Source organism: Balaenoptera physalus (assembly GCF_965194825.1).
Source record: "Balaenoptera physalus genome assembly, chromosome: 2".
NCBI lineage: Eukaryota > Metazoa > Chordata > Mammalia > Artiodactyla > Balaenopteridae > Balaenoptera > Balaenoptera physalus.
The window spans coordinates 47,756,707-47,780,810 of record NC_138883.1 but is presented as its reverse complement, the minus strand read 5'-3'; the positions used below and the strand labels follow the sequence as shown (position 1 = coordinate 47,780,810).

The window sequence follows — 24,104 nt, the reverse complement described above, 5'->3', positions numbered from 1 at the left end:
CATCCCCACCCAGTCCAGCCAAGCAATCTACTGTTAAACTGGGTCCAGGGACACTTGGAAGTTTTTATTGTGCTATGTTCCACAGTCAAAATGGAAGAATCAGATCACCTTTTATTAAGTTTATGTATTAAAAATATTGGAAACACAATTTTATTTATTTATTTATTTTAAATTTATTTATTTTTATTTTTGGCTGCATTGGGTCTTCGTTGCTGCACATGGGCTTTCTCTAGTTGTGGCGAGCGGGGCTACTCTTCGTGGCGGTGCATAGGCTTCTCATTGCGGTGGCTTCTCTTGTTGTGGAGCACGGGCTCTAGGCACGCGGGCTTCAGTAGTTGTGGCACACAGGCTCAGTAGTTGTGGCTCGTGGGCTCTAGATGCAGGCTCAGTAGTTGTGGCTCGCGGGCTTAGTTGCTCCGCGGCATGTGGGATCGTCCCGGACCAGGGCTCGAACCCATGTCCCCTGCATTGGCAGGCGGATTCTTAACCACTGCACCACCAGGGAAGCTCTGGAAACACAATTTTAGATTATAAACTTGACCTTGTCAAGTACAGTTTATTCAGTTTTTTTAAGTTGGGGTAAAATAGACAGAATAAAATTTACCATTTTAACCCTTTTTAAGTGTACAGTTCAGTGGCATTAAAGTATGTTCACATTCATCGCTATCCATTTCCAGAAGTTTTCCATTATCCCAAACTGAAACTCTATCCCCATTAAACACTAATTCCCCGTCCCCTCCCTCCCCTTAGTCCTGGGCAAACATTGTTCTACTTTTTGTGTCTATGAGTTTCTGTCCTCTGTGAGTGCCTCTAGGTACCTCATGTAAGTGAAATCATACAATATTTGTCCTTTTGTGACTAGCTTATTTCTTATTTCACTTAGCATAATGTCTTCAAGTTTCCTCCATGTTGTAGCATACGTCAGAATTTCCTTCCTTTTTAAGGCTGAATAATATTCCATTGTATGTATATACCACATTTTGTTTATCCATGTATCTGTCAATGGACACGTGGGTTGCTTCCAACTTTTGGCTACTGTGAGTAATGCTGCTATGAACATGGGTGTACAAATATCTGTCTGAGTCCCTGCTTTCAATTCTTTTGGGTATATGCTAGATCATTTGGTAAATCCATTTTTAATTTTTTGAGGAACCATCATACTGTTTTCCACAGTGGCTATACCATTTTACATTCCCACCAGCAATGCACAAGAATTCTGAACTCTCCATATCCTCGCCAACATTTATCTTCTGTTTTCTTTTATAGTAGCCTTCCTAATGGGTATGAAGTGGTATTTCATTGTGGTTTTGATTTGCATTTCCCTCGTAATTGATGATATAAAGCATCTTTTCATGTGACTATGGCCATTTGTTTATCTTCTTTGGAGAAATGTCTATTCAAATCCTTTGCCTATTTTAAAATTGGATCATTTGTTGTTTTGTTGTTGAGTTGTTAAGAGTTCTTTATATATTCTGGATATTAATCGCTTATCAGATATATGATTTGTAAATATTTTCTCCCATTCTGTAGGTTGCCTTTTCACTCTGTTAATAGTGTCCTTTGATACAGAAAAGTTTTGAATTTTGACAAGGTCCAATTTATTTATTTTTCTTCTGTGGTCTGTGTTTTGGTGTCATACCTAAGAATTCATTGCCAAATCCAGTGTCATGAAGCTTTTCTCCTATGTTTTCTTCTAAGAGTTTTATAGTTTTTAGCTCTCACATTTAGGTCTTTGACCCATTTGGAGTTAATTTTTATGTGTGGTGTAAGGCATGGGTCCAGTTTCATTCTTTTGCATGTGGTTATTCAGTTTGCAAGCACCATTTGTTGAAAAGACTGTCCTTTCCCCATTGAATGGTCTTGGCACCCTTGTTGATCATTCACTTTTATTTTACATTGAGAAGAGGAAACTGTTAGAATTACATTTCATCTTTTAGATTTACATTTCACTTTTTGATAGGTTTTCAAAATCTATCCATCTGCCACAGTTTTTTACCAGCCCTTTGCTCGAGAGTCAATGGGGATAGTGACTTTACCTCTATTAGGGATGACAAAACTCTGCCAGGCTGATGGCACTTGGATGGTTTGGGGAATCCAGACTGCTCCACATTTTCTCTGTTGGGTATCCTACAGATTGAGCTCTCCTCCTAAGGAACATATTAACAAACTTCTGGAATGCCAGTGCACATGGGAGGAATAAAAAATATTAGTCACTCACATGCAAGTGTGAATTCATTTACATTACTTGCCTCCCAGTTGATTACCGAGAAGAAGGCAATTTTAACTTTAACTTGATTAGAGGGTTGGGGCGAAGTAGAAGGAGAGGGAGAAACACTATTTTAAGGACAAGGCAACATTTCAAGAAGGGCAGGCCCAGGTGTGGTGCTACCCCAGACAACATGAGGCATCGAGCACTGTGGATGGACCCACAGAGAGGACCATGGCCCAGACAGGGAAGTAGGAGAATCTAAAGATAAATTTTGCATACTCCACAGCTGTGCCAGGGAGGGGCTGTGGAGGTGAGCATGAGTAACCCAGAGATGTGCAGAGCCAAGGCCTGGCCCTTTCATGTCTATTTTAAAGCAGTAGCCCATATTTCTCTAGGCCTGGAGACATTTCTTTTAGGTATTGTCTGTCTAATCCTTCTTTTAAGGGAAAAATGAAAAGAGCGCAGAGCTGAAGAACATCTTACTGGGGGAGTGGGAGCTCTCAGACAGCTAATGTTTCTGTGACCCTCGCCTCCGCCTCCAAAACACACATGCACACACACACACACACCCCTCTCGAGATTTTGTCCTCATTTTGTAATGATTTTAATTTGAGTTGATTGCACATATTTACATAACAGATATTTAAAATGTAGACTACATTGTTGATGTTGATGCTGGTGTACCTCTGGTGAGTACTGGGTATTTTAAAAGTTCCATTCATACGTTTCGAGAATTAGGATGATTTGTAAATTATTAAAAATCGACATTTTGTCCTGGAAGCTCCTGTTCCTAGTCAAAATCGTCCCTACTACACAGTAGAGAAAAGTAGTTCTACAATTTGGTTCGGCTATTTTTTTTTTTTTTTTTTTTTTATTTATTTATGGCTGTGTTGGGTCTTCGTTTCTGTGCGAGGGCTTTCTCTAGTTGCGGCAAGCGGGGGCACTCCTCATCGCGGTGCACGGGCCTCTCACTGTCACGGCCTCTCCCGTTGCGGAGCACAGGCTCCAGACGCGCAGGCTCAGTAGTTGTGGCTCACGGGCCTAGTTGCTCCGCGGCATGTGGGATCTTCCCAGACCAGGGCTCGAACCCGTGTCCCCCGCATTGGCAGGCAGATTCTCAACCACTGTGCCACCAGGGAAGCCCTGGTTCGGTTATCTTTAAAGCATCTTTTATTCACAAAGGGAAAGATGTATCTAGATCACATTCAAAATTTCACTAATGCCTCATTGATCTAATTAATTTGGCCACATAAGACTTGACCATTGCTGGGTGTTAGTCCCATAGAAAAGTATCACAGAGGCCACACCCTTAGCCGGGAGCTAAGGGTTTTCCCTTTTCTATTACAGAACTACTTATCTCTCACTTCTCGATCTTTGTACTGTTACAAGAGGGTTGACTTGTGACACTAGAGTGCAGGATATCACAAAGCACTCCAGCCAATGCTTTTTCTCTTTAACAAATCACACTTGACCATTAAGTTAACAAGAGAGGCTATCTTATGCTATCATTAGGAAGCTGGGGCTTCCACTTTCCATTATCTTTCCATCAGCATCTACTTCCTTTTTTTTTTTTTTTTTCCACTTATGTTGTCCAACACTTCAGGCCCTCAAATTGTGTGACTAATTTCCCCTACTTTCAGGTAGACTATGTGACCATCCCCTTAGCTGCAAATATATATATACATCAAACAAACAAAAATATATTTTAACACAGTAGTAGACATCTTGCTTGATTAGCTCTTACATAGTTCCTTTATTTACATTTTGGGGGAACACATTTTTTTCCTATTTGGAATTATTACTATTATTTGAGGTAATCTCTGACTAAAATAGCTAGAAAGTTTTTGAATAGGGAAGAATAGAATAGAAAGCACCTTTAACCTTGGAATAAGATTTTTCTGATAATTTTTTCTTTTAAAGATTCCAGTGTGGGGACTTCCCTGGTGACACAGTGGTTAAGAATCCGCCTGCCAATGCAGGGGACAAGGGTTTGAGCCCTGGTCCGGGAAGATCCCACGTGCCGCGGAGCAACTAAGCCCGTGCGGCACAACTACTGAGCCTGCACTCTAGAGCACATGAGCCACAACTACTGAGCCTGCGCTCTAGAGCCCATGAGCCACAACTACTGAGCCTGTGCTCTAGAGCCCAGGAGCCACAACTACTGAGCCCATGTGCCATAACTACTGAAGCCCACGCGCCTAGAGCCCATGCTCCGCAACAAGAGAAGCCACCACAGTGAGAAGCCCGCGCACTGCAATGAAGAGTAGCCCTCGCTCGCTGCAACTAGAGAAAGCCCGCGTGCAGCAATGAAGACCCAACACAGCCAAAAGTAAATAAATAAACAGATAGGTAAATAAATAAATATTTTTTAAAATAAATAAATAAAAATAAAGATTCCAATGTGGTATCATGGGTGTATGCGTATGTCCAAACTCATCAAATTGCAACATTAAATATGTGCAGGGGTTTTTGTGTATCAGTTATGTCTCAATTAAGCTGCTTTAAAAAAAATAGCTTTGTTTCTATCAGGTAAATAGAGACTCAGTCTTGCCAAAAAAAAAAATTCCAATAAATGGAAAGAGATACCATATTCATTGATTGGAAGATTCAATATTGTTAAAATGTCAGTTCTCTCCAAAGTAGTGTAAAGATTCAATGTAACCTCAGCAGACTTTCTAATGTGTTAGAAATTAACAAGATAATTGTAAAATCTATATGGAAATGCAAAGGACCTAGACTTGTCAAAACAATCTTTAAGAAGAATAAAGCTAGGAAATAAAGAGGAAAGTATGGAGTAAGGACAGAACAGAAAGTCCAGAAATAGATCCTCACTTACGTGGTCAGCTGATTTTTGTCAAAGGGTCAAGGTAATTCAATCCAGGAAACAATAGTGTTTTCAACAAATGGTGCAGGAATAACTGGATAACCGTATGCATGAAAATGAACCTCAACCAGTACCTCACAGCATATACAAAACTTAAGATGGATCCTAGACATAAATATAAAAGCTAAAACTATAAAGCACTAGAAAGATAACATAAGAGAAAACATTCATGAAGTGGGGGTAGGCAACTATTGAGACAGGACTCAGAAAGCAATAACCATAAAAGAAAAAATTTATAAATTAGATTTCTTCAAAATTAAGTATTTGTTTATTAGAAACACTATTAAGAAAATAAGTAATCCGTGGCCTGGAAGAAGACAGTGGCAAAGGTATATCTAATAAAGGAGTTGTATCCAGAAGATATAAGGAACTCCACAATTCAATAATAAAGACAACCCACTTCTTCTTTTAACCTCATCAACGTTTATTGAATTGTGAACCGTTGCAAATACTGCTGAAATCTCAGACTCACTCACTCCAATCCCTCTCTCAGTTTCCGCTTGAAAAGGAAGCCTAGAGAAGGACCACCCCATACACACACACACACACAGGCAAAGACCAGGGGTGTCCATCTCTGCCCCACCCGGTGGCCGTGAGGACATCAGGGAAGGACGAGGCATCCATGAGACATTTCAGTCCTTCCTGTCATGAAGCGAAAGCCCACTTTTTAAAAAATGGACAGAAGTCTTAAACCCACACTTCACAAAGGAAGATACATGAATGGTCAGCAAACACATGGAAAGATTCTCAACATAATTAGTCATCAGAGAAATGCAAATTCAAACGACAGTGAACTAAGACTACACACCCATTAAAATGGCTAAAATTAAAAAGACTGAGAACATCAAATGTTGGTGAGGCTGTAAGCAACTCCTGTACAATGCTAGTAGAAATATAAAAGAGTATATCCACTTTGGGAAAAGGTTTAGCAGTTTCAGATAAAAATCAAACACACACCTACGCTTTGACTCGGAAATTCCACTCCCAGAGAGAAATGAAACACATGTTCACAAAAAGGCTTGTACAAGAATGTTCACAGGCGCTTTATTCATAATAGCTCGAGAATGGAAACATCCCACATGTGCCTCAGTAGGAGAACGGATAGACAAATTTTGGTGTATTCATACAAAGAATGAACTACTGATACATCCAACAACATTGGATAAATCTCAAAAACACATGGAGCAAAGGAAGCCAGACACAAGAGGACATGCTGTGTGATTCCATTTATAGAAATTCTAGGAGAGGCAAACTAAGGTGGGAAAAACAACAACAGCAAAGCAGTGGTTGCCTCTGAGAATGGGGAGGAACTGGGAAGACATAGAGGCACTTTCTGGGGAGACGGAATGTTCTGAATCGAATGAGGAGTGTGGATTACAGGTGTGTATCCTTTTGTCAAGTTGTACAGCTGAGATTTGTGCATGTCAGTGGATGTAATTTTTACCTCAAAAAAACTGCAAAAACATAATAATTGAGTGAGGAGTAGGAAGACATAAAGGTGATGCAAGAATGTCAGGATATTGGTAATTGTTAAACGTGTGTGATGGATACGTGGAGGTTCATTATATAGGTTCATATGAAGGTTCTCTTTATATGTGTTTGAATTTTTCCATAATAAAAAGTTTTGAAAGTGTGTATGAAATTAAAAAGTGAATTGATGGATGGATCATGGGTTGCTCTGGTTGCCATACTTTTCTGGGCAATGTTCAATTATCCATATTAATGGGCGAGAGCAGTGGTTGAAGATTACAAGCTTTGGAACCATTTACTAGCTCCATGGCTTTGAGAAAACGCCTTGATTTCTCCATAGTTCAGGTCCGCCATAGGGCTTTGTGAGGTTTAAATGAGACAAAATACATGTAAAGTGCTTTGCCAAGTTCTTGCTCAATAAATGTTAGCTATTACGATTAGCGGAGGGAAGATGTGGCAGAGATCACTTTAAAAATTTATTTTTACTTGGCTTTGAAAAAATCCTTTTCTGTGTAATTTGAGTGTGACTGTTTCTGATATTTGAGGAGTCAATATGATGGGATCCCACTGGGGAAGGTTTGGCTGAGAAGAAATTAGAAAAGCGCTGCTGCCCTTGCAGTGAACTTGGAAATTAACACCTAAAGTTTATCTCCATGAGGTTGTCTTCAAATTCCTAACATGAAACGATGATGTGGACAATCCCAAAATCTTTTTTTCTTATTTGTTCGCTTTTCGAATTTGAACTTTTTCTTTTCTTTTGATAGCACCTGTCTCTGGGATGTTTTGCTTGGGCCAGTATTTAAATTGGCTGTTTTGTAACTTCAAAACAGCTAGTGGTAGGGAGAGAAGGCTAAGATGTTGGGACCTAAAAATAGCAAAATAAATAATCCCCAGCTGGCTAATAAAAAACCAAGTATATAACCATATTCACTCTCAGGCCTGGAGAACACTTGACTCTGAGCGTCTTTTGTTAGCAGCTTCTAACTCCAAGCCTTCCCATTGTTATAGGAAATCTTTTCCTTTATGGCTGGAATTCGTAACCTCATTCATTCAGGGAAAACGTTTTGAGCACCTTGTTTATCCCGGCCGTCAGGCGCTGGGGAGGCGAGGCCGAGGACGGCCCGCGGCTCTAAGGCTGGGACACACTCAGTAAATAAGGATGATCTCATGGGGACACAGGAAGGGTTGTCAGGGAAGGTCTCTCCGAGATTCATGGGTGCACGTCCTGTCGGATGAGAAGGGCTCCATTGGTCTCTTTTTCTTGCTTTACATACTGTTGGGTTTTGGTGTCATTTTTCTTTAAAGGACCTAAATGGAATTTGCCAGACAGAGCTGGCTTTGAAGACTGATTTGTGGTGACAGTCTTTCCACTTCCCATTAGTTTCTCTGAGCACCACACATATTTCGTTGTAGAAAAGCAGATTTCGGCCCATCTGCTGAGGGTCAAAGTTCTCCACACACCCTCACGTGTAGCAGAGAGGTTCCCACGCTTGGGCTCTGGGCGCCGGCCTGTGATTCCCTCCTTCCCTCGCCCCTAAGGATGCTCACACGCTCCGATCTGTTTCCGCCCTCTCCCTCCTCATCCTGAAATGTAAGGAGAGTCTTTTCAAATGGAAGTGGCCTTCCCAGGCGTCTTCTCCAGGACATCTTGTTTTGGAAGCTTCAGTGTGTTATCCCCCTTTATCTTGCATTTTTATAAAACCTCTTTTGTTGTTGCTTTTTCATCTTTTTTCCTCCGCTTTTTAAAAATAGAGGCATTTATGCTAATTAAGGTTATAGCTGCTGCTTTACGTGTGTGTATTATTTTCCACGTTTCTTCAGGATGATTTTGAAGGGCTTGTCTCCCTCACATTCTGGTTTCCCCAACTGTACTTCTGAAATAATTGGCTAAATTTAGCTTCATTTGAATAACTCAAACACATATCACATTACTCCACACGATTTCTCTGAGTATTTTAATCAGTTGGGTGTTTTTAAATCCCTCTTTTAGGTTTTCACAAATATTTATTGAGCACCTACCATTTCCTCATGTCAGAACTGGGATTTTCTCAGTAACCTGGACCCTTGCTTCTCACCCTCCTGCCTTCAGGCACCGCCCCCCCCCCCCCCCACACACACTTCTCTCCGTGTCCTTCCAGGCCTCGCCGCTCCGGTGTCCCCGTGGTCAGGCGGTGCTCCGGGGCTGCTCTGGCCCACGGCCTTCTCTGCCTCGTGAGCGCTTATCACCTCCATCACTGGCTTGGCAGTTAGTCATAAACAGCCATGTGACATGTACCAAACTTCTCCTATACTGTCTTCCACGATTACTAGAGTCTTTTCATCTCTGGGCCCTACATCACTCTCTTCCTCCTGAGTGTTCAAAATATTAGATTTTTTAAAAAAAGATTAATAGCTCCTTGCCTTCTACTTCTCCAGCTTTAGCTTCAAACCAAACCTACTTTGGTTTTCAGATGACCAAGAAAAGTTTCTCCCTTTCTCAAAAGAATAGTCAACCAGGCAGCTTTACCTGCGTCACAGAGGAACTCATCTGAATTTATAGATGTGTTGGAACAAAATGAGCTGACTGGCCTCCAGTGATTTGTGACCTCTTACTTAGAGACAGAACTCAATTAGGTATTACACCACCAACAACCCCCCTTTAAATAGTTGCCTAACAGATTGCAAAAGACTGTGCCCCAGGCTTTTATGGAGCACAGCTTCTTAGTGCAGTTTCTCAGAATATAAATCAAGGGCAAGGTTTATAATCAAATCTCATAGGCTTAAGAATCATTTTTGCTTAGAAATCAACATAATTTGATCTCAAACAGTTCTTGGGACTAGAGGAAATATTTTAAATTCATTTTGTTTGCCTAAAAAACAAAAATCAAAAGACAAAAACCCTCTAGAATTTCTACATTCCACAGATTTGTCTCAACCAGTGAAGATGAAAGAAAACATCTGTCCAGTCCCCTCTTTAAAGATCTTCATAGGAGGAATTCTGGGCATGTGAAAGGAGTCAAGGTCACAGTATAGGCTTCCATCTACAGTACAGCCAGGTCTGGATAGGGCGTTGCAAGGAACTCAGTTCTGGCTTCCTGCTAAGGATAAGTAGAAGGCATTTACTCTTCATTATGTGGTTGCTTTCAACAAAATTTATGAGAAAGCAAAAGGAAGTTTCTAAACTACTGCCATATGGCAAGTACTTGGAGCACTGAAATGAGACTAAAACCCAATCAGAAAGAAGCCTAACCTATTTAGGACAAGACATCCAGGCCTCTTTTGAAACTGAAGCATTTCCAGACCTTCTGTAAAGACATATAGGCTGATTTTACAAAGTTATTTCTTGAGTATAACATTTAGAAATAAAAGTCAAACCTGAGTGACAAAGATGACCTCAAAACAGTCTCCTATTTGCTATCTGTTCTTTACTCTTGTTAAGTAAGTTTCTTCCCTGTTAAAGCTACTTTTGAAGCTTCTTTTTCCCCATCTTTTGTACAGAACAACTGGTATCATCACCCCCTGGTACAAATGATGGCTTTTCAAAATATACCCTTGTAAGAACACTTGATATGTATCTTGTTTAGTCCATGATTCTATGTGTCTCTTTCCATTCTCACTGAAGCCATGCTGAACTAGTCTTACTAATCCATTAGTTTTAACCTTCTGACAGTTTTACTTACTTGCATCACTCCTTATTCTGGTACTTTCTGTATGAACAGGGACATTTTTAAAACAAACAAATCAAAATAGATTCCAGCTATTTTCAAGATCGCCCTGCTATGTAAGCAGTGGCTTTTATCTATCATTCCTATCCTGTTGACTTTCTGTTCATATATTTATAAAGCACTTTCAAATCATGAAAGCCTAATTTCTTGAGAGTCAACATTTTGTTCAGAATTCCTCTCTTATAAAGTCAGCATCTGTAGAAGGCTGGATCTGAAGGACACATTTTAATACTAAGGTGGGCAGCAAGGGAAGGTGTCAAGTAAGTTCCCTGACTCCTCTGCTGTGACCTGGATGGTTTAATAAGATCTGGGTTGACATCCTCACAAAGGCTTATAAGTAACAATGCTGTGATTTGTATATTGACCAGAGCCTTGAGCTTTATTTTTTTAAATTTATTTATTTAATTTATTTATTTTTGTCTGTGTTGGGTCTTCGTTGCTGCACGCGGACTTTCTCTAGTTGTGGTGAGCAGGGGCTACTCTTCGTTGTGGTGGCTTCTCTTGTTGCGGAGCACAGACTCTAGGTGTGCGGGCTCAGTAGTTGTGGCGCACGGGCTTAGTTGCCCCGCAGCATGTGGGATCTTCCCAGACCAGGGCTCAAACCCATGTCCCATGCGTTGGCAGGCGGATTCTTAACCACTGCGCCACCAGGGAAGCCCCGAGCCTTGATTTTTAAGTTGATTTTCTGATTGAGCTTATAGATCTTTTCTTATCCAGTCCCTCATGTGACTAAGCCTGCATGTTCACAGAATGGTGGTGCCGCCCGTGAGCATGAAACAGAGCAAAACCAACTGGACCGCAAGGGGAATGAACCCCTGACCCTGGGCTCATTAGCTCCATTCGTAAACCAGGGCAGCCCAACAGTCAGCCAATTAGTGATTCACTTGGCAGGATGGGCCGGACCCATGTGCTGATCCAGTCCAGATCCAGGAAAGTCTATCAGAAGAATAGAGTGGCAGCTGTCAAGAGCAAGGCTCGCTTACTTCCATTTTTAATGTTGAAAAAATCTTGTACATTTTAAAACTTGAATCATACTATGTGTTCTGCAAGCTAGATTTTTGATTCATCATTAGGTTGAGATACCTCTATGTTGTTTTGGAATTTATTCACGATTTTGATTGCATTTTATGACTATTATATTTGATCCATTCTACCGTGATGAACACTTGATTTCCGGTTTTTTGCTATTATAAGTAGTTCTGCTGTGCATGTTCACGTTTGTGTCTTCTGGATTGCATGTGCAAGAGTTTCTCCAGGTTCTATACATACCTAGGAGTGGAATTGCTGGCCTATAGGATACATCTTTAATTTTACCAGATGATATCAAAGTGTTTGTGCAGGGCTCTGTTCCAGTTTATATTCCCACCAACAAGTATTCCAGTGATTACACATCCTGGCCAATACTTGATATTGTCAGACTTTAAACATTTTACCAATGTGGCATGTGTGAAGCTGTATTTTAATTGTATTTAAAATTCGTTTTTTCCTCCATATTCTAGAATACTAGTAGAGTTGTACAGTTTTTTGTATATTTACTGGCCATTCAGCCTTCCTTTTTTGTGAAGTACCCATTCCAGTCTTCTGTCCATTTTTCTTTTGTCTTCATCAGTGAGCGTGTGTACTTACATTCCAGATGGTAATGCTCTGTCAATTATGTGTTGCAAATATCTCTCCCAGTTTGATTTGCCTTTTTACACTTTATAATATCTTTATAGTTCTCATTTTGATGTAACTGGTTTGTACTTTTTGTCTTATTAATACACAAGCTCTTTCCCCACTGTCATATAAATGCTCTCTTATGTTATCTTTTAAAAGTTTTATTCTTTCCCTATTTAAGTATTTAATCCATCTGGAGTTGACCTGGACTACTACATTCATAGATGGGGTTAGTGGTCTAAATTCCTTCCATAAAGATAACCACCAGCACCGTTTGGTGGAAGTCCTTGTGTTTCGTGCTGATCTGCAAGGCTGGCTTTCGGAAATCAAGTTTCCCTATGTGGGCATGTTTGCTTCTGGGGTCTGTTTGGGATCTTCGATTATTGTATTTATCTCTGTGCCAACACCACACTTTCCGTCTAGTGTTATACGACTTCTTGCTGTCTGGTGAGGCCTCACCTGTTGTTCTCTAAGAACATCTTAGCTATTCTTGGCCCTCTGTGCTCCTGGAATAGAAGAAATGCTGTTTTCTAAATGTTCCTTCTAAGAGCTAACTGAATTTGCAGTTAGGCAAGGAAGATAGAAACAAGGTTTAGATGTTCTGAACAGTAAATATCAGAGTAAATGTGTTTACTTGAATTTTACTTGGTCATAAAAATTAAGTTCATGAAATTTAGATTTGAGATGAGAATTTATGTTCAGAAAAAGTGTTTTTTTAAAAAAATTGTCCAATATCTACAAACCATATTAATACAGATATGTTAAACCTGTCTGGTTGGTCGTGCTGTTTTTATCACAAATTTAATTAACATTGAACTTGGACCACTTCCCTGAGCAGTAATGTACATAATGCTTGGCCAGTGAAGCCACATGAGACTATAACTAGAGCTCATGAAATAATGGTCTCAAATTATTTTGAGTGCTTGTAATTTTTAGTAATATGCAGGCCCAGGTACAGATATCAAAAGGGAGACTCAACTAGGGGTGTGTGTGGGGGTGTGTGTGTGTGTGCGCGCTCTGGTAACTGCTCACTAAAGGAATAAACAGAGAATTTTAATGTACACATTCAGCCTGGGAAACTTTGTATTGTTTATTAAATAAAGCAGAGAAAGCAAGAGAGGAGTCAGCACAGCGGGAAATAAGGTCACCAGATAAGGCTTCTTTGCTACCCTGTTTCCTGTTCTGGATGGCTCTGCTGTCCACTCGGAGTTTCATTCCTCTTACCCAGCTTGACAATTTCCCATTTCCTGTCACTCTCTGCCACCTCCCCCATTCTTGAGCTGCCAAACCAAAGCAGTTCAAACAGATAAAGACACAGTTAACTTGCTGAAGAGCACAGAGCTTTCAGTAAACACCTTCTTCCTGCATAGTACTGTGTAGAGATGACAGGAGCTTTATCAGCAGAATGAGAACTGGATCAACTTCTTACTGTACATGTCTATTAGGTCTACACCCAGATAGCAAGTCAGCTCACCTCTGCCTTTCTTTGCAACTATATAGCTGCAAAAAGAGGGAATGGCTACAGTAGCCACAAAAACGTTTTGGAAGGGGGTGGCAGGATTTTTTGGAATCAGTGTCTGCATTTTTAGAATAAAGCAGAGCATAGACGGCAGCTGTGCAGGGTCATGTGTGGAGGAGAGGCATTCAGGAAGTATCAGTGATGATACTCTGTCACAAAGGGATGGATTTCAGAAAGCCCTGTTCTTATTTTCTGAATTATCAAAGTGGTGAAGACATTACCATGTTTTGATTGATGGTCTAAGAACAGCAGCAGCCCTTGTCAAACTTAATTATAGGGGGTAGAAAGAATTATGAAAGGTACAGGGTAACGATGCATTCCAGAGAATCAAAGAAGTTTTGAGTTTAAGACAACCTAACATTTTACTAAGAAACTACTACATTCAGTGTAGGTACAGTTAACTCTGTGTGGTCTTTCCTACATAAATTAAGGGTCAGGAACCTAGGTTGGTCTGATCCCACTGCATCACTAACTGATAACTAAGCACCTTAATAAGACTTTTAACATAAAAAAAAAAACAACTGTGGAATACAAAATGAAATAAGCACTATCTGCTACACTGTTGCTTTTTGGCCTGTGTAAGAGCAAGTCAAGAACTGCCAATTGGCTTTCCTTCTACAAAGTTCATGTCTCTGGGGTTATAGCTGTGTTAATTAGCTAGGTGGTGGGAATCCTTTCATAGTGTGTACCTCCATCAAATCACAATGTACACTTTAAATATCTTACAGTTTGGTCAATTATACCTCAGTAATACCGGGGAAAAATAAGTTCACATCTCTAGGTACCTGACTTGAAGTTCAAGGTTTTGTAAAAAATAATTTGTACCAAGTGAAGATTACTGATTAACTACATCAGGGGCTTCCAGCTGGTCTCTAACCTCCTGATTTAAGAGAAAGAGTCAGAAGGGAGCTTAGTCTCCCATCCCCTGAGCCTTTACATCCACTTAAAGCTGAGTCACTGAGCAGAAACCAGAAACTATGTTGCTGCAGGCCCTGCCAGTGTTCTTTTCACGGACTGGTATCACCTCTGTAGAGAGATCACCACCAATAGGGTTCCCCAGGATTCTTGAAGGCTTTGTTTTTAATACCACTGGACAGGGAGATGGGAACCAGGGTTCCACTTCTAGCTCTGCCTTGGCACTTGTCAGTTATAGCTGTGTGACTTCAAACAGGTCACTTGGCCTCTCTGAGCTTCACCTATAAAATGAGGTTGAATTGCACGAATCTTTAGATAATGTATGTGAAAGCACTTAGCATGCCTCTTAGTGCACAGTTGGTGTGCCAAAAATGTTTCCTCCGTATTAAACTATGCTGAGGCTGAAAAATTCTAAGTTGTAATAATTCCTTGATTTCCAAGATGGCCATCACTATATTCAATAAACAAATGTATGTTAACTGATCCTAGGTAGAAACCGTGAGGCTCAGATCCAGTCCTCAAGGAAGTAATAATTTATTAGGGGCAATAGGATATACTCAATAAAGATGATTGCTCTTAAGTTCCAAAAAGGACCAAATTCAATGGCAGTTCAGAGTAAGAGAAAATTTTTGGCTACAAGGAAACTTGGAAGTATTCATGGAAGAAAGAACACTTGAGCTCTTTCTAAAATTTGTAAAATGCTATAGAAAGTTGAGATTTGGACAGGTGGAGACTAGAAGGTTTGGGGATGAAGACATCGCAGGTTTGGGGAGTGACATGGAGATGGGCAAGTGCAAAGTGTGTCTGCAGCCGCCCAGTTTGAGTGAAGTATGCAGAAGACTGTTGGGAGATGAGGGTGAAAAAATGTGACCTGGGAAACAGGCCACAGAAGACCTCTGAGCACTTAACTGGGGACTTTTAGCTTTTATGCTGTAAGCAACCAAGAGTTATTAGAGCATAGCCTGTTGCTGTGCTGGGGCTAAATTAATCTTGAAATCACTGGGAGGGCAATGGGGCAACCAGAGGCAGGGAAGTCAGCACAGAGGCTACTCTCTCCCTTGTGGGGAGGCCATGGGACCATCAACGGCTCGGGCACGCCATAGACTAAATATATTTTAGGGCTTTTAGCAAGTGACTGTACAAGTTGGTGATCTGTACTTAAGGGAACATATTATTACCTTTTTTTTTTTTTTTTTTTTAATGGGAAGGAGCTCTTAAATTTATGTTATGACCTGGCCTTAGAGTACAAAGAAAAGCCATGGAGAATGTGACACAGACCAAAGAAACCCCTGAATTCAGGGGATGGTGAGAGCAGTGACAAATGAAAGACACTGGGCTGCATGAGGGAAATATCAACAGGGCTTGGCCTGATTAACTGCAAGGGGTAAAGGAGAAAGTCCAGAACTGAAGTTCTGAGTCTGAATGATGATGGGATAGCAGTAACAATACAGAGGAGTAAATTCATAAAAATTGTGTTTTTTGAAACTGAGTCGGTCGTTTTACTGTTTAAAACCAGTTCTGCCCAAGTCAACCAGTGCGGTTCATCTGTCATATTTCTGTTTATAGCTATATTTCTAACATATACATATTTTACAGTTCATTCCTAAGTAGCAGGAAAAATGAGGGGTTTCTATTTAAATGGAAGACTCCATCTTAGAGATTAAGTATGTCTGTCCGGTGACACTCCAGAATACTAAGCAAGCTGTTCTTACAAGCTGCAGGTAAGCACTTCCAAAAGGCAAAAAAGATCATTTCTACAAAGCTAATGCCATGTAAACAGTAAAAACAAGAAGTACAAAGAAACGTTAAATAAAAGATTTTGCTTTTATTTAAAATAAAATGCATTTATACACAGTCTTTAAACCATGGATTATTGAACAATACTGGTAATCTACCCCTCCCTGGCACCCTTCTGGGCTACGTGAGCTAGGAATTTTCTGACTAGCACCAATGCAGATTGTAACAGCGCAACAGACCAGAACACAGCCAGTCCAGGCATTCGAGTTAAGGACACTGTGGCAAATCATGACTATAATGAAGTCATCCTTAATTTAGCAGATATTAAAACTGCACATTAATTATATTTTAAAGAGCATTTAATTAATGCAAAGAAGCAACATCCAAGCCATTTGCTAGTTGTGAGTAGTTTTTTAAAAAACTGTACAATTTTATAAAATTTGTGTTTGTACATTAGTTACATAAAATGCATACTTCATAGACCTTTACTTCATATTGTAATGCAAAAGTTGCATATTTTAGGCAGACAGTGAATATGCTGGTGAATACTAAAAGTGTTGTAATACAATATGGTGTAAAAATAAAAACACAAGACAATATACATACATGCTTATTCAAGGACAAAAACAAACCAGGCATGACGACTAACAGCATTTTCCTTCAAGATCAAACAACGACAGTATTAAATATCAGGCACCTTCTGCAGGCCTGATTTACTTGGGGGGGGGGGGTTGGGGGCGGACGGATGACAAATGGCGACCAGAAGGAGGCTGTTTGAAAAATACAGGTCAAATTAAACATACATTAAAACACATGCATTAAACATGATAAATAGACTTCATATAGTTTAAGCCCTGGATAGCTTTAAAGTAAGATGGCTTGAGTTTCTTACATACAGTTTGGCTAGCTTGAATCAGTGATGTTTTGTTTCTGACTTGCCCACTACTTCAGTTTTCAATTCATGGCCCTAAGGAACGTGTGCCATATTCAAGTCCATATATTGTATCATGATAGCGATTAATAGTCGTGCTTGTTAGTGCACATATTAACTGGTCTGGTAAGGCAAAAATGTTTTCATGATAAAATAATAAATTTCAAGCTTACTTTATTAAGCAGCATATAACAAACAACAGCTTTTAAACTTAAATAACTGTTATGGCCATGGAGCTTCATTACACAGCGTTTCTGTTCACACCCAACCACTGGTAAGTTTGTAGAACATCTCTTCATCTAAACTCTCATTTTGGTCTTTTGCACGTGTTGAGAGAAATATGTAGCCACCAATGAATTCATGAACCACTTTGCAATCTACTTCAGTACAAATGAAGGACAATCGTACTTCATCTGCAAACTCTACAGTGACCTAGAACAAAGACAGAGAACGATCAGTCCCTGCAAAACTCCAGATGGTTGGGTCCAAGTGAAGCTACTGTGCTTAAGGTCTGTCCTTATCACAAAATACTTGCTGGTCCTCAAATATTTTTTTAATCCTAAACTAATAATGCCTTTAAGTCCAAAAGCATAAGTAAAGTTTACTAGCCCCTCCCCTCCTCCTTTTTAGTTTTCTTGTTCTGAAAAGGAAGACTGAATGCAAGGGGGCTTTAGGTCATTAGGTTCCCAAATGGTCTCTGGTGATTCAATTAATGAGAATGTCTCTCTTGAAGTCCTGGGAGAAAACCTACTTCCTGTGTTTAATATCTGCTTTAGATATTTAACCTTTAGGTTTCATGTTTGAACATTTCAGAAATACAAGATTCTATGAAGTAACTGAAATCGATACAACAAACCCAGCGACCCTAAAACAGATGACTTACTAGTAAAACATTCTGTTTATTTTAAATGATAATCATGTACTCTAAGGCTAGGGGTAGCATGATGTGCCAGGCTTTAGAGCCCTAAGTATCCCAGTTGGAATCCTGATTCTGTTACTAAGTGTGTGGTCACGGACAGCGACGGCCCTCAGTCCTCTGAATTCTAGTGTCCTCATTTGTAAAGTGGGGATAACCCATCAACCTTACAGGGCTGGGGTGAGGTTTAGAAATATGGTACAAATGTAAAACATCTAGTATCATGCCTGGCACAGGCATTCAATAAAGAGTAGCTGCTCTTTGTGAGTGGAAAGGACTTATCCGTTATAGAAAGATAACCTTAAAGATGAGGCAATATTGTAAAATATTATGTTCTTAGAATTTAATACCTAGGCTAGTTATGAAATAGGCAAGTTTAAGGAGGAAATGAATAGAATAACCATGTTTTACACTTTAAGAGGTAATGGTACAAATAATCTTCAGAATTTATAGGCCTTTTTCTTCTTAATTCATTCATTTTTAGCAGACGGACTACATACGCATTCAAGTAGCATAGTTACAGCTTACCATTTTTATTTCCCAGTTTACATTCCACTGTTTCATGTTACTGAAACGCCAGGTTTTAATTGCATCTCCTGTGCTGGCGTCCATCCTAATCAGTCTGTTGTATGCAATTCCAATAAGTTCTTCTTTTTTGCCCCCTTGGAATCTACAGCATTAAAAATATAAATAAATGTTTTAAAACATGTTGGGGGTGGGAGGGGGACATGTTGGTCTGTTTTTCTTCAAGACACGTGTGTTTTAATTCTAAAAAAAAGTGCTATTCTTGCACAAAACAGAAATGCAATCATTTTGAATTTTTGATGAAACATTTTTAAGTATAGAAAATACCATTCCAACAGTCTTTAAATTTTACTGTGTAACAGGTTAATGGGTCTCAGGAGGTAGCTTTAAATGTTTAATTTCTAATTAGATGAAGTAGATTAAGTAAAAAGGCACAGATTAAGGTTTACACATAGGTGCTTAGTAGAACCACTGACCTTGCAATAAAGTGTGTGATGCCGAATTCTGGTAATGACTGCCAAGCTTGAATAAATCTCATCTTGGCTTCAATAAGACTCATCTGAGCTACATTCTGATGGGCCTCCAAGATTCTTGCTGTTATCTAAACATGATTAAACATCATCTTTACCATTAGATATTATTCTTTCATGGTAGAATCAAGACAAAAAAAGATTAAAACATTGAATTATGTGCCCCACCCAAAATTATGTATTGCAAGAGCTGGAATTAGAAAATATCTGAAGCTACATTTGGGAATTTTAGTAAAATAATGACTTTCCAAAATAAACCTCAATATATATTTTTTCTTAATTTTAGTTTCCATATGTCAAGAAACAGTGAACTATTAGGAGTGCATAACTGCCATTCTTGAGACATATTCAAGTACACATACATATGATACTGCATTATAAAACTGTATTTTGTAATCCTCATATACATGACGGGTTTTAAATTCAGCACCAAGATATATGATCAGAATGAGTACCTGGCATACAAGTTTCTAGCAGGAATAATATATATTTTAGCAGCTTTAAAGTACTTGAAATCACTGTAATAACTTTAAAATGTTTCTAAAGCAATCATCAGAAAGGTTAATTTTTTAATTTAAATTATACTCACTTTGGGATGACTGTTCCCTCAAAGAGTAGAAGGAAATTAATCCATGAGGGGAGATTGTAGCTAGGGCTTTAAATATTTTTAATTATTTCTTTTCTTTTTCTTTTTTTTTTTTTTTTGTAAATATGGAGAACTTACCAAATCTCTTACATAGCCTGGCTGTAGATGGCAATGCGAGGAAAAGAAAAAGGAAGCAGAAAGAAAAAAAGGCAATCAGAAAAAATGGCAATGAAGCAAAGAAAAAGTTGCGGTAACCTGCAAACCAAAATTCCAGCCAAAAACCATGCAAAAAATTACTTTAGATGGAAACCAAGCAAGGTAAACGCAAGCATGAAAATGAAAATGAGAAAGCAGCAATTACTTTCCATTTAGAATACTGAGAAACACTCCACATTATTTTAGATTGTTAAGTGTTACTAAAATTAAGGGCAGAAATTTGTAGGGAGAAAATTAAGAGCAAATAACCTTTCCCCCCTCATGTACCAGTTCTTACTGGTTAGGGTAAAGCTAATTATTTTAGTAGCAAAATAAAAATTAATATTCAAAAGCCTTTAATGTTGTCTCATATTGAGTCAGATAATATATCCATGCACCGCTTTTCAGAAATAAGTTGAAGGCATAAAGTAAGTGCAGTGACCATACTGTTTTTTTTATTTACACAAGAAAAGCAAACCCCTCAATTACCATCTGTTTTTTGCATCCTTTTTCCTGGAAGGGAAAATAAAAATATGCCATACACTACAGTAGGAGTGGTGGCTATAAACATATTGGTCCATTTCAATTTGGATTAACATGGATAAGAACAATTCTTATCCTTTAAAACGTAGAACAATTCTTTCCTTTAAAATGTTAAAATCCAGTTTGGGAGTCATCTATGTAAAAAATATCCATAGCAAATTTAATTAATATACAGTTTTTGGGAATTAAAGTAGATTAACTATAACAAAGGCTATATTGATGGACCCAAAGACTTTATGCCCTGGTAGGGCTGAATGACCCCATGGCCTGCACATCTTAGACCTACCTGACTCCGGAGTGCCACTGGATCATACAGTTTAACAAACAATTACTGAGCAATATATCCAACGACTACTACAGCACCTGACACAACTAAACTAAACTAAACTAAACTCCTGCTTCTCAGCACTTACTAGGTGTCAGGGCAATAATATGACTCAACCTCCAAGTCTAGTTAAGGAAAGGAGAACTCAAAAAGAATGTGCATTTGATAAGATGCCAATGTGGAAGACAGGGCTAGAAAGATCCTTCATCTCAGACCACACACATGCTGCCACCCTGCCAGCTAAAGACAGTCACACATTCTCTGTTCTCAAGAGAATTTTTAGCTGACATCTATTCAAGAACTCACCAACAGAAAAGTACCTTTTTAAAGCAAAAACTATCATTTTAAAGGCTTCTGAGAAAACAATACCTGTCTGACAACTAAACCAACATTTGACAGTCTTCACAATTAATACTTTAAGATCTTTTTTTCCTAATACCTGATAGTGAAATGAGACTGCTAAAGATCTGAAACTATTCATTGACTTTGAAGGCAAATGAATCCACTTTTAGAAACAAGTCTCTTTATAAATAATTTTTAAATGAATTAACTAAGAATAAAAAATGAAATTAGAACTCGATTCACTTTCCCTTTTTAACTTACAATCTACATTCCACAAAGCTCCCCAGGGCAGCATTTCCTCCATTCCTCACTACTCCCACATCATATGACCGTGGGATAGACCATTTCCATACAGTTTACACAACCTCTGCAACTTAAAGACAAATACTTGGTGATTAAAACTTCTGAACATTTCTAGCTAAGTGATTTCAGATCCATATGATAAAGACTGTATTTAAAGTTAAGAATTAGTAAGTGTTCTGGATATATCACTGGGCCTTTCCAGTAATGTTTTAAAATTACTCCTTAACAAAAATAAAAATGAAACTAGATAAAAATGAAATATTTATTTCAAAGTTCTTCTTCCCTCCGCTCCTAAACTGGAGCCTTTTCCTTTTATGGCATGATGCTGGGTGTAGAGAATACTGGGGGCTATCCCAAGTGAAACTCCCCTGGCAAAGAACCTTCTTTGTTGTACCAAAGAACCTTTTTCCTAAATAGCAATCCTCTTATGGTATTAGTTTCCAGGAAAGGAATTCTAAACAGAGGGAACAAAAGCAGTGAATTTCAATGAAAATTTACCAAACTTTGTCACATTATGCAAATGTTGCTTAGGTCTTGACTGTTAATGTTAAGAAAAGACAATGTTCAACGTGGACTATATCTACCCTCGTAAAGTTTATTTCCAAAGCTGAAAAAGTCAATTTTGACAGCAAGAAGAGTCATCACAGATTTGGTTGGGAAATGCTGGCTGTGCTTTATATCAGACTTACAGAACATCCCGTTAGCAGAGTGATTTCCTCAGGTTGTTTAGAATAAATATGCTCCCAATATTCCACCTCATTATCTTTCATATTAAAATAATAAGGCTTTTCTTAAACGACCAATTTAAACTGACTGAAAGCTATTTATTTCTTATTTTATATTTTAACCACCTGATATGAAATTAAGACTACCAATTAAAATGAAAAAGTTGTGTTTAAGAGGGGGAAACTAAAGTATATGTAGAAAATTATAGAACAAATCAGCAGAAAATAGCAGATGAAGTAAAATGAATCAAGTACCTGCTTGTTCTTGTACTTTTTTAGATAGCGAGGGGACACCAAACATTCAGGATTTATATCAGTTGTGATCTGCTCTGGTATTAACTGGGGATCTGGATTTAAATGCTGCATCTTCAGAAAGGAAAGAATATTTTGAACTTCTAAGTTGTAAGAACTGTCCGCCATGGTCTTGCCTTTGGAGGCCAGTCTGCAGGCTGCCATCCAGTGTGCGTACTGTTTTTCCTGTTGAAAAGAAACACTGAGGTGTGAAATCTATCACATGATGGGTCCTTTGAGTATAAAATATAAGAATGAATGGTCAACTCACTAAGTAAGGAAGCAAAGAAAACTGAGGTTTACTTTTAATCAGAAAACTTACATTGTCACAACGAAGCCAGATTTCATTCATGCCCTCTGCAACTGGAATGAGGAGTTTAATGTTAAATTTTTGGCCTGAAATGTTCACATCTGGGGTAACTTCACACCCTGTAGTAAAAAAATTATTAAAATGATCAAATTTACTCTTAAGAAATCCCAAGCCAATATAGGCAGCCCTCATTTTATGGCATCTTAACATGTTGAATTTGCTGTCGTGGAATCTAAGTCAGGGAATAAATTTTTTATGCGCGGTAATTTTGTCCGGGGGTGGAGCAAAGAATCAGATCTATATAATATACAAGAGATTTAACTGCACAGAGTTTGTGGCCCTTGATTGAGAAGAGAAGGAAAGAGTCCTATTAAAAGGATATTTTACCAAAAACACTTGCACTCCATCCCACAAGTTTCATATGTATTGTTTTAATATCATTCAGTTCTTTGAATCTTAAGTTATTTGGGATTTTTTCCCTAAGTTTCTAAATGTACAGGGATTTTTAAATATCTTTCTATAATTAAATTCTAACTTAATTGTGTCTGGGTCAGAATAAATGACTTTTATGATGCTTTTTAAAAAAGGCATGTTTCGGGTGGATTACCCAGTTTGAGCTGGAGTCCTATATAAGGGCCTCCTTAGGACCCCACTGCTCCCTAACTCAACTGCTCTCCTCTCCTATTCCTGTGTGGAAGCAAGAAGCTTAATGGCACAGGGGAGGGGAAGCACAGGATCTCCTGATTCAACTGCATGCTCCTGGGCACAGGCCTCCTTCCAAAACTCCAGGGTGCTGGAATACTTAACAAGCAGTTCGATTCAGAGGGTGATCATTTGAACAAAAATAGTTTACTAGTCATTTCTTTGTACATACGAAAAATTAACTGTAAGCACAATATATTAGAAGTCCATCTGGTATAGAAGGTAACATAAACTTATATACATGGGAAGTCAGTATGAAAATAAGTGGCATGCAGAATTTCACTCTACTGGCAAGTTTTCAGGAATACATACATTTATGGATTATAAAAATCCATGTAATCAACTCTGTTAACCATTAGCTGGTGGCTTTACAGAAGAGAACACAGATTTATTGAATGTATATACCCAGTTAGATAATGGGACAATGGTCAGAATAAATTAGTAACCAGTATAATACAGGGAAGAAGAGCTCTGCAAGCAGACAGATTTGGGTTCCAGACCCTTCTCAACCACTTCATAATCATGTCCAATTTATTTATGCCCAAATATCCTGACCTTAAACTCTTACCTCACAGGGATGCTGTAAGGATCAATAAGATAATGAACATGTCAAAGCTCCCTAAAGAGTATTCCAACTGTTAGTACTTAGTTCATGTCACCCTCAATACGTGTTAAGACCATCCAGTAGGCTCTATGAGGAAGAATGTAAACTGTTAGCAGGGCCTGCTGTTGCCTTTCTCCTTGTACTGGAGCAACTTCTCCCGGCACAGAGAGTACAAGGAACAA

The 24,104-nt window shown here is 38.8% G+C and overlaps 1 protein-coding gene across 4 annotated transcripts in view; it reads right to left on the bottom strand.

Moving 5' to 3' along the window:
* Positions 1 to 16,162: 16,162 nt before the first annotated feature.
* The window catches only part of FERMT2 (FERM domain containing kindlin 2), a 73,442-nt gene continuing 65,500 nt past the window's right edge, over positions 16,163 to 24,104 (bottom strand). For 2 of the 4 annotated variants that reach the window (XM_082450405.1, XM_082450406.1), the window contains 5 exons: positions 22,629 to 22,735; positions 22,271 to 22,492; positions 18,943 to 19,067; positions 18,470 to 18,611; positions 16,163 to 17,457 (listed from right to left, as the gene is read on the bottom strand). In XM_082450405.1, coding sequence (XP_082306531.1) covers positions 17,284 to 17,457; positions 18,470 to 18,611; positions 18,943 to 19,067; positions 22,271 to 22,492; positions 22,629 to 22,735 — 770 coding nt within the window. In that variant the 3' untranslated portion in view covers positions 16,163 to 17,283. Of the gene's footprint in view, positions 17,458 to 18,469; positions 18,612 to 18,942; positions 19,089 to 19,674; positions 20,291 to 22,270; positions 22,493 to 22,628; positions 22,736 to 24,104 lie in introns of those variants that run through there. The other 2 variants (XM_082450408.1, XM_082450407.1) reach the window with 2 other exon arrangements.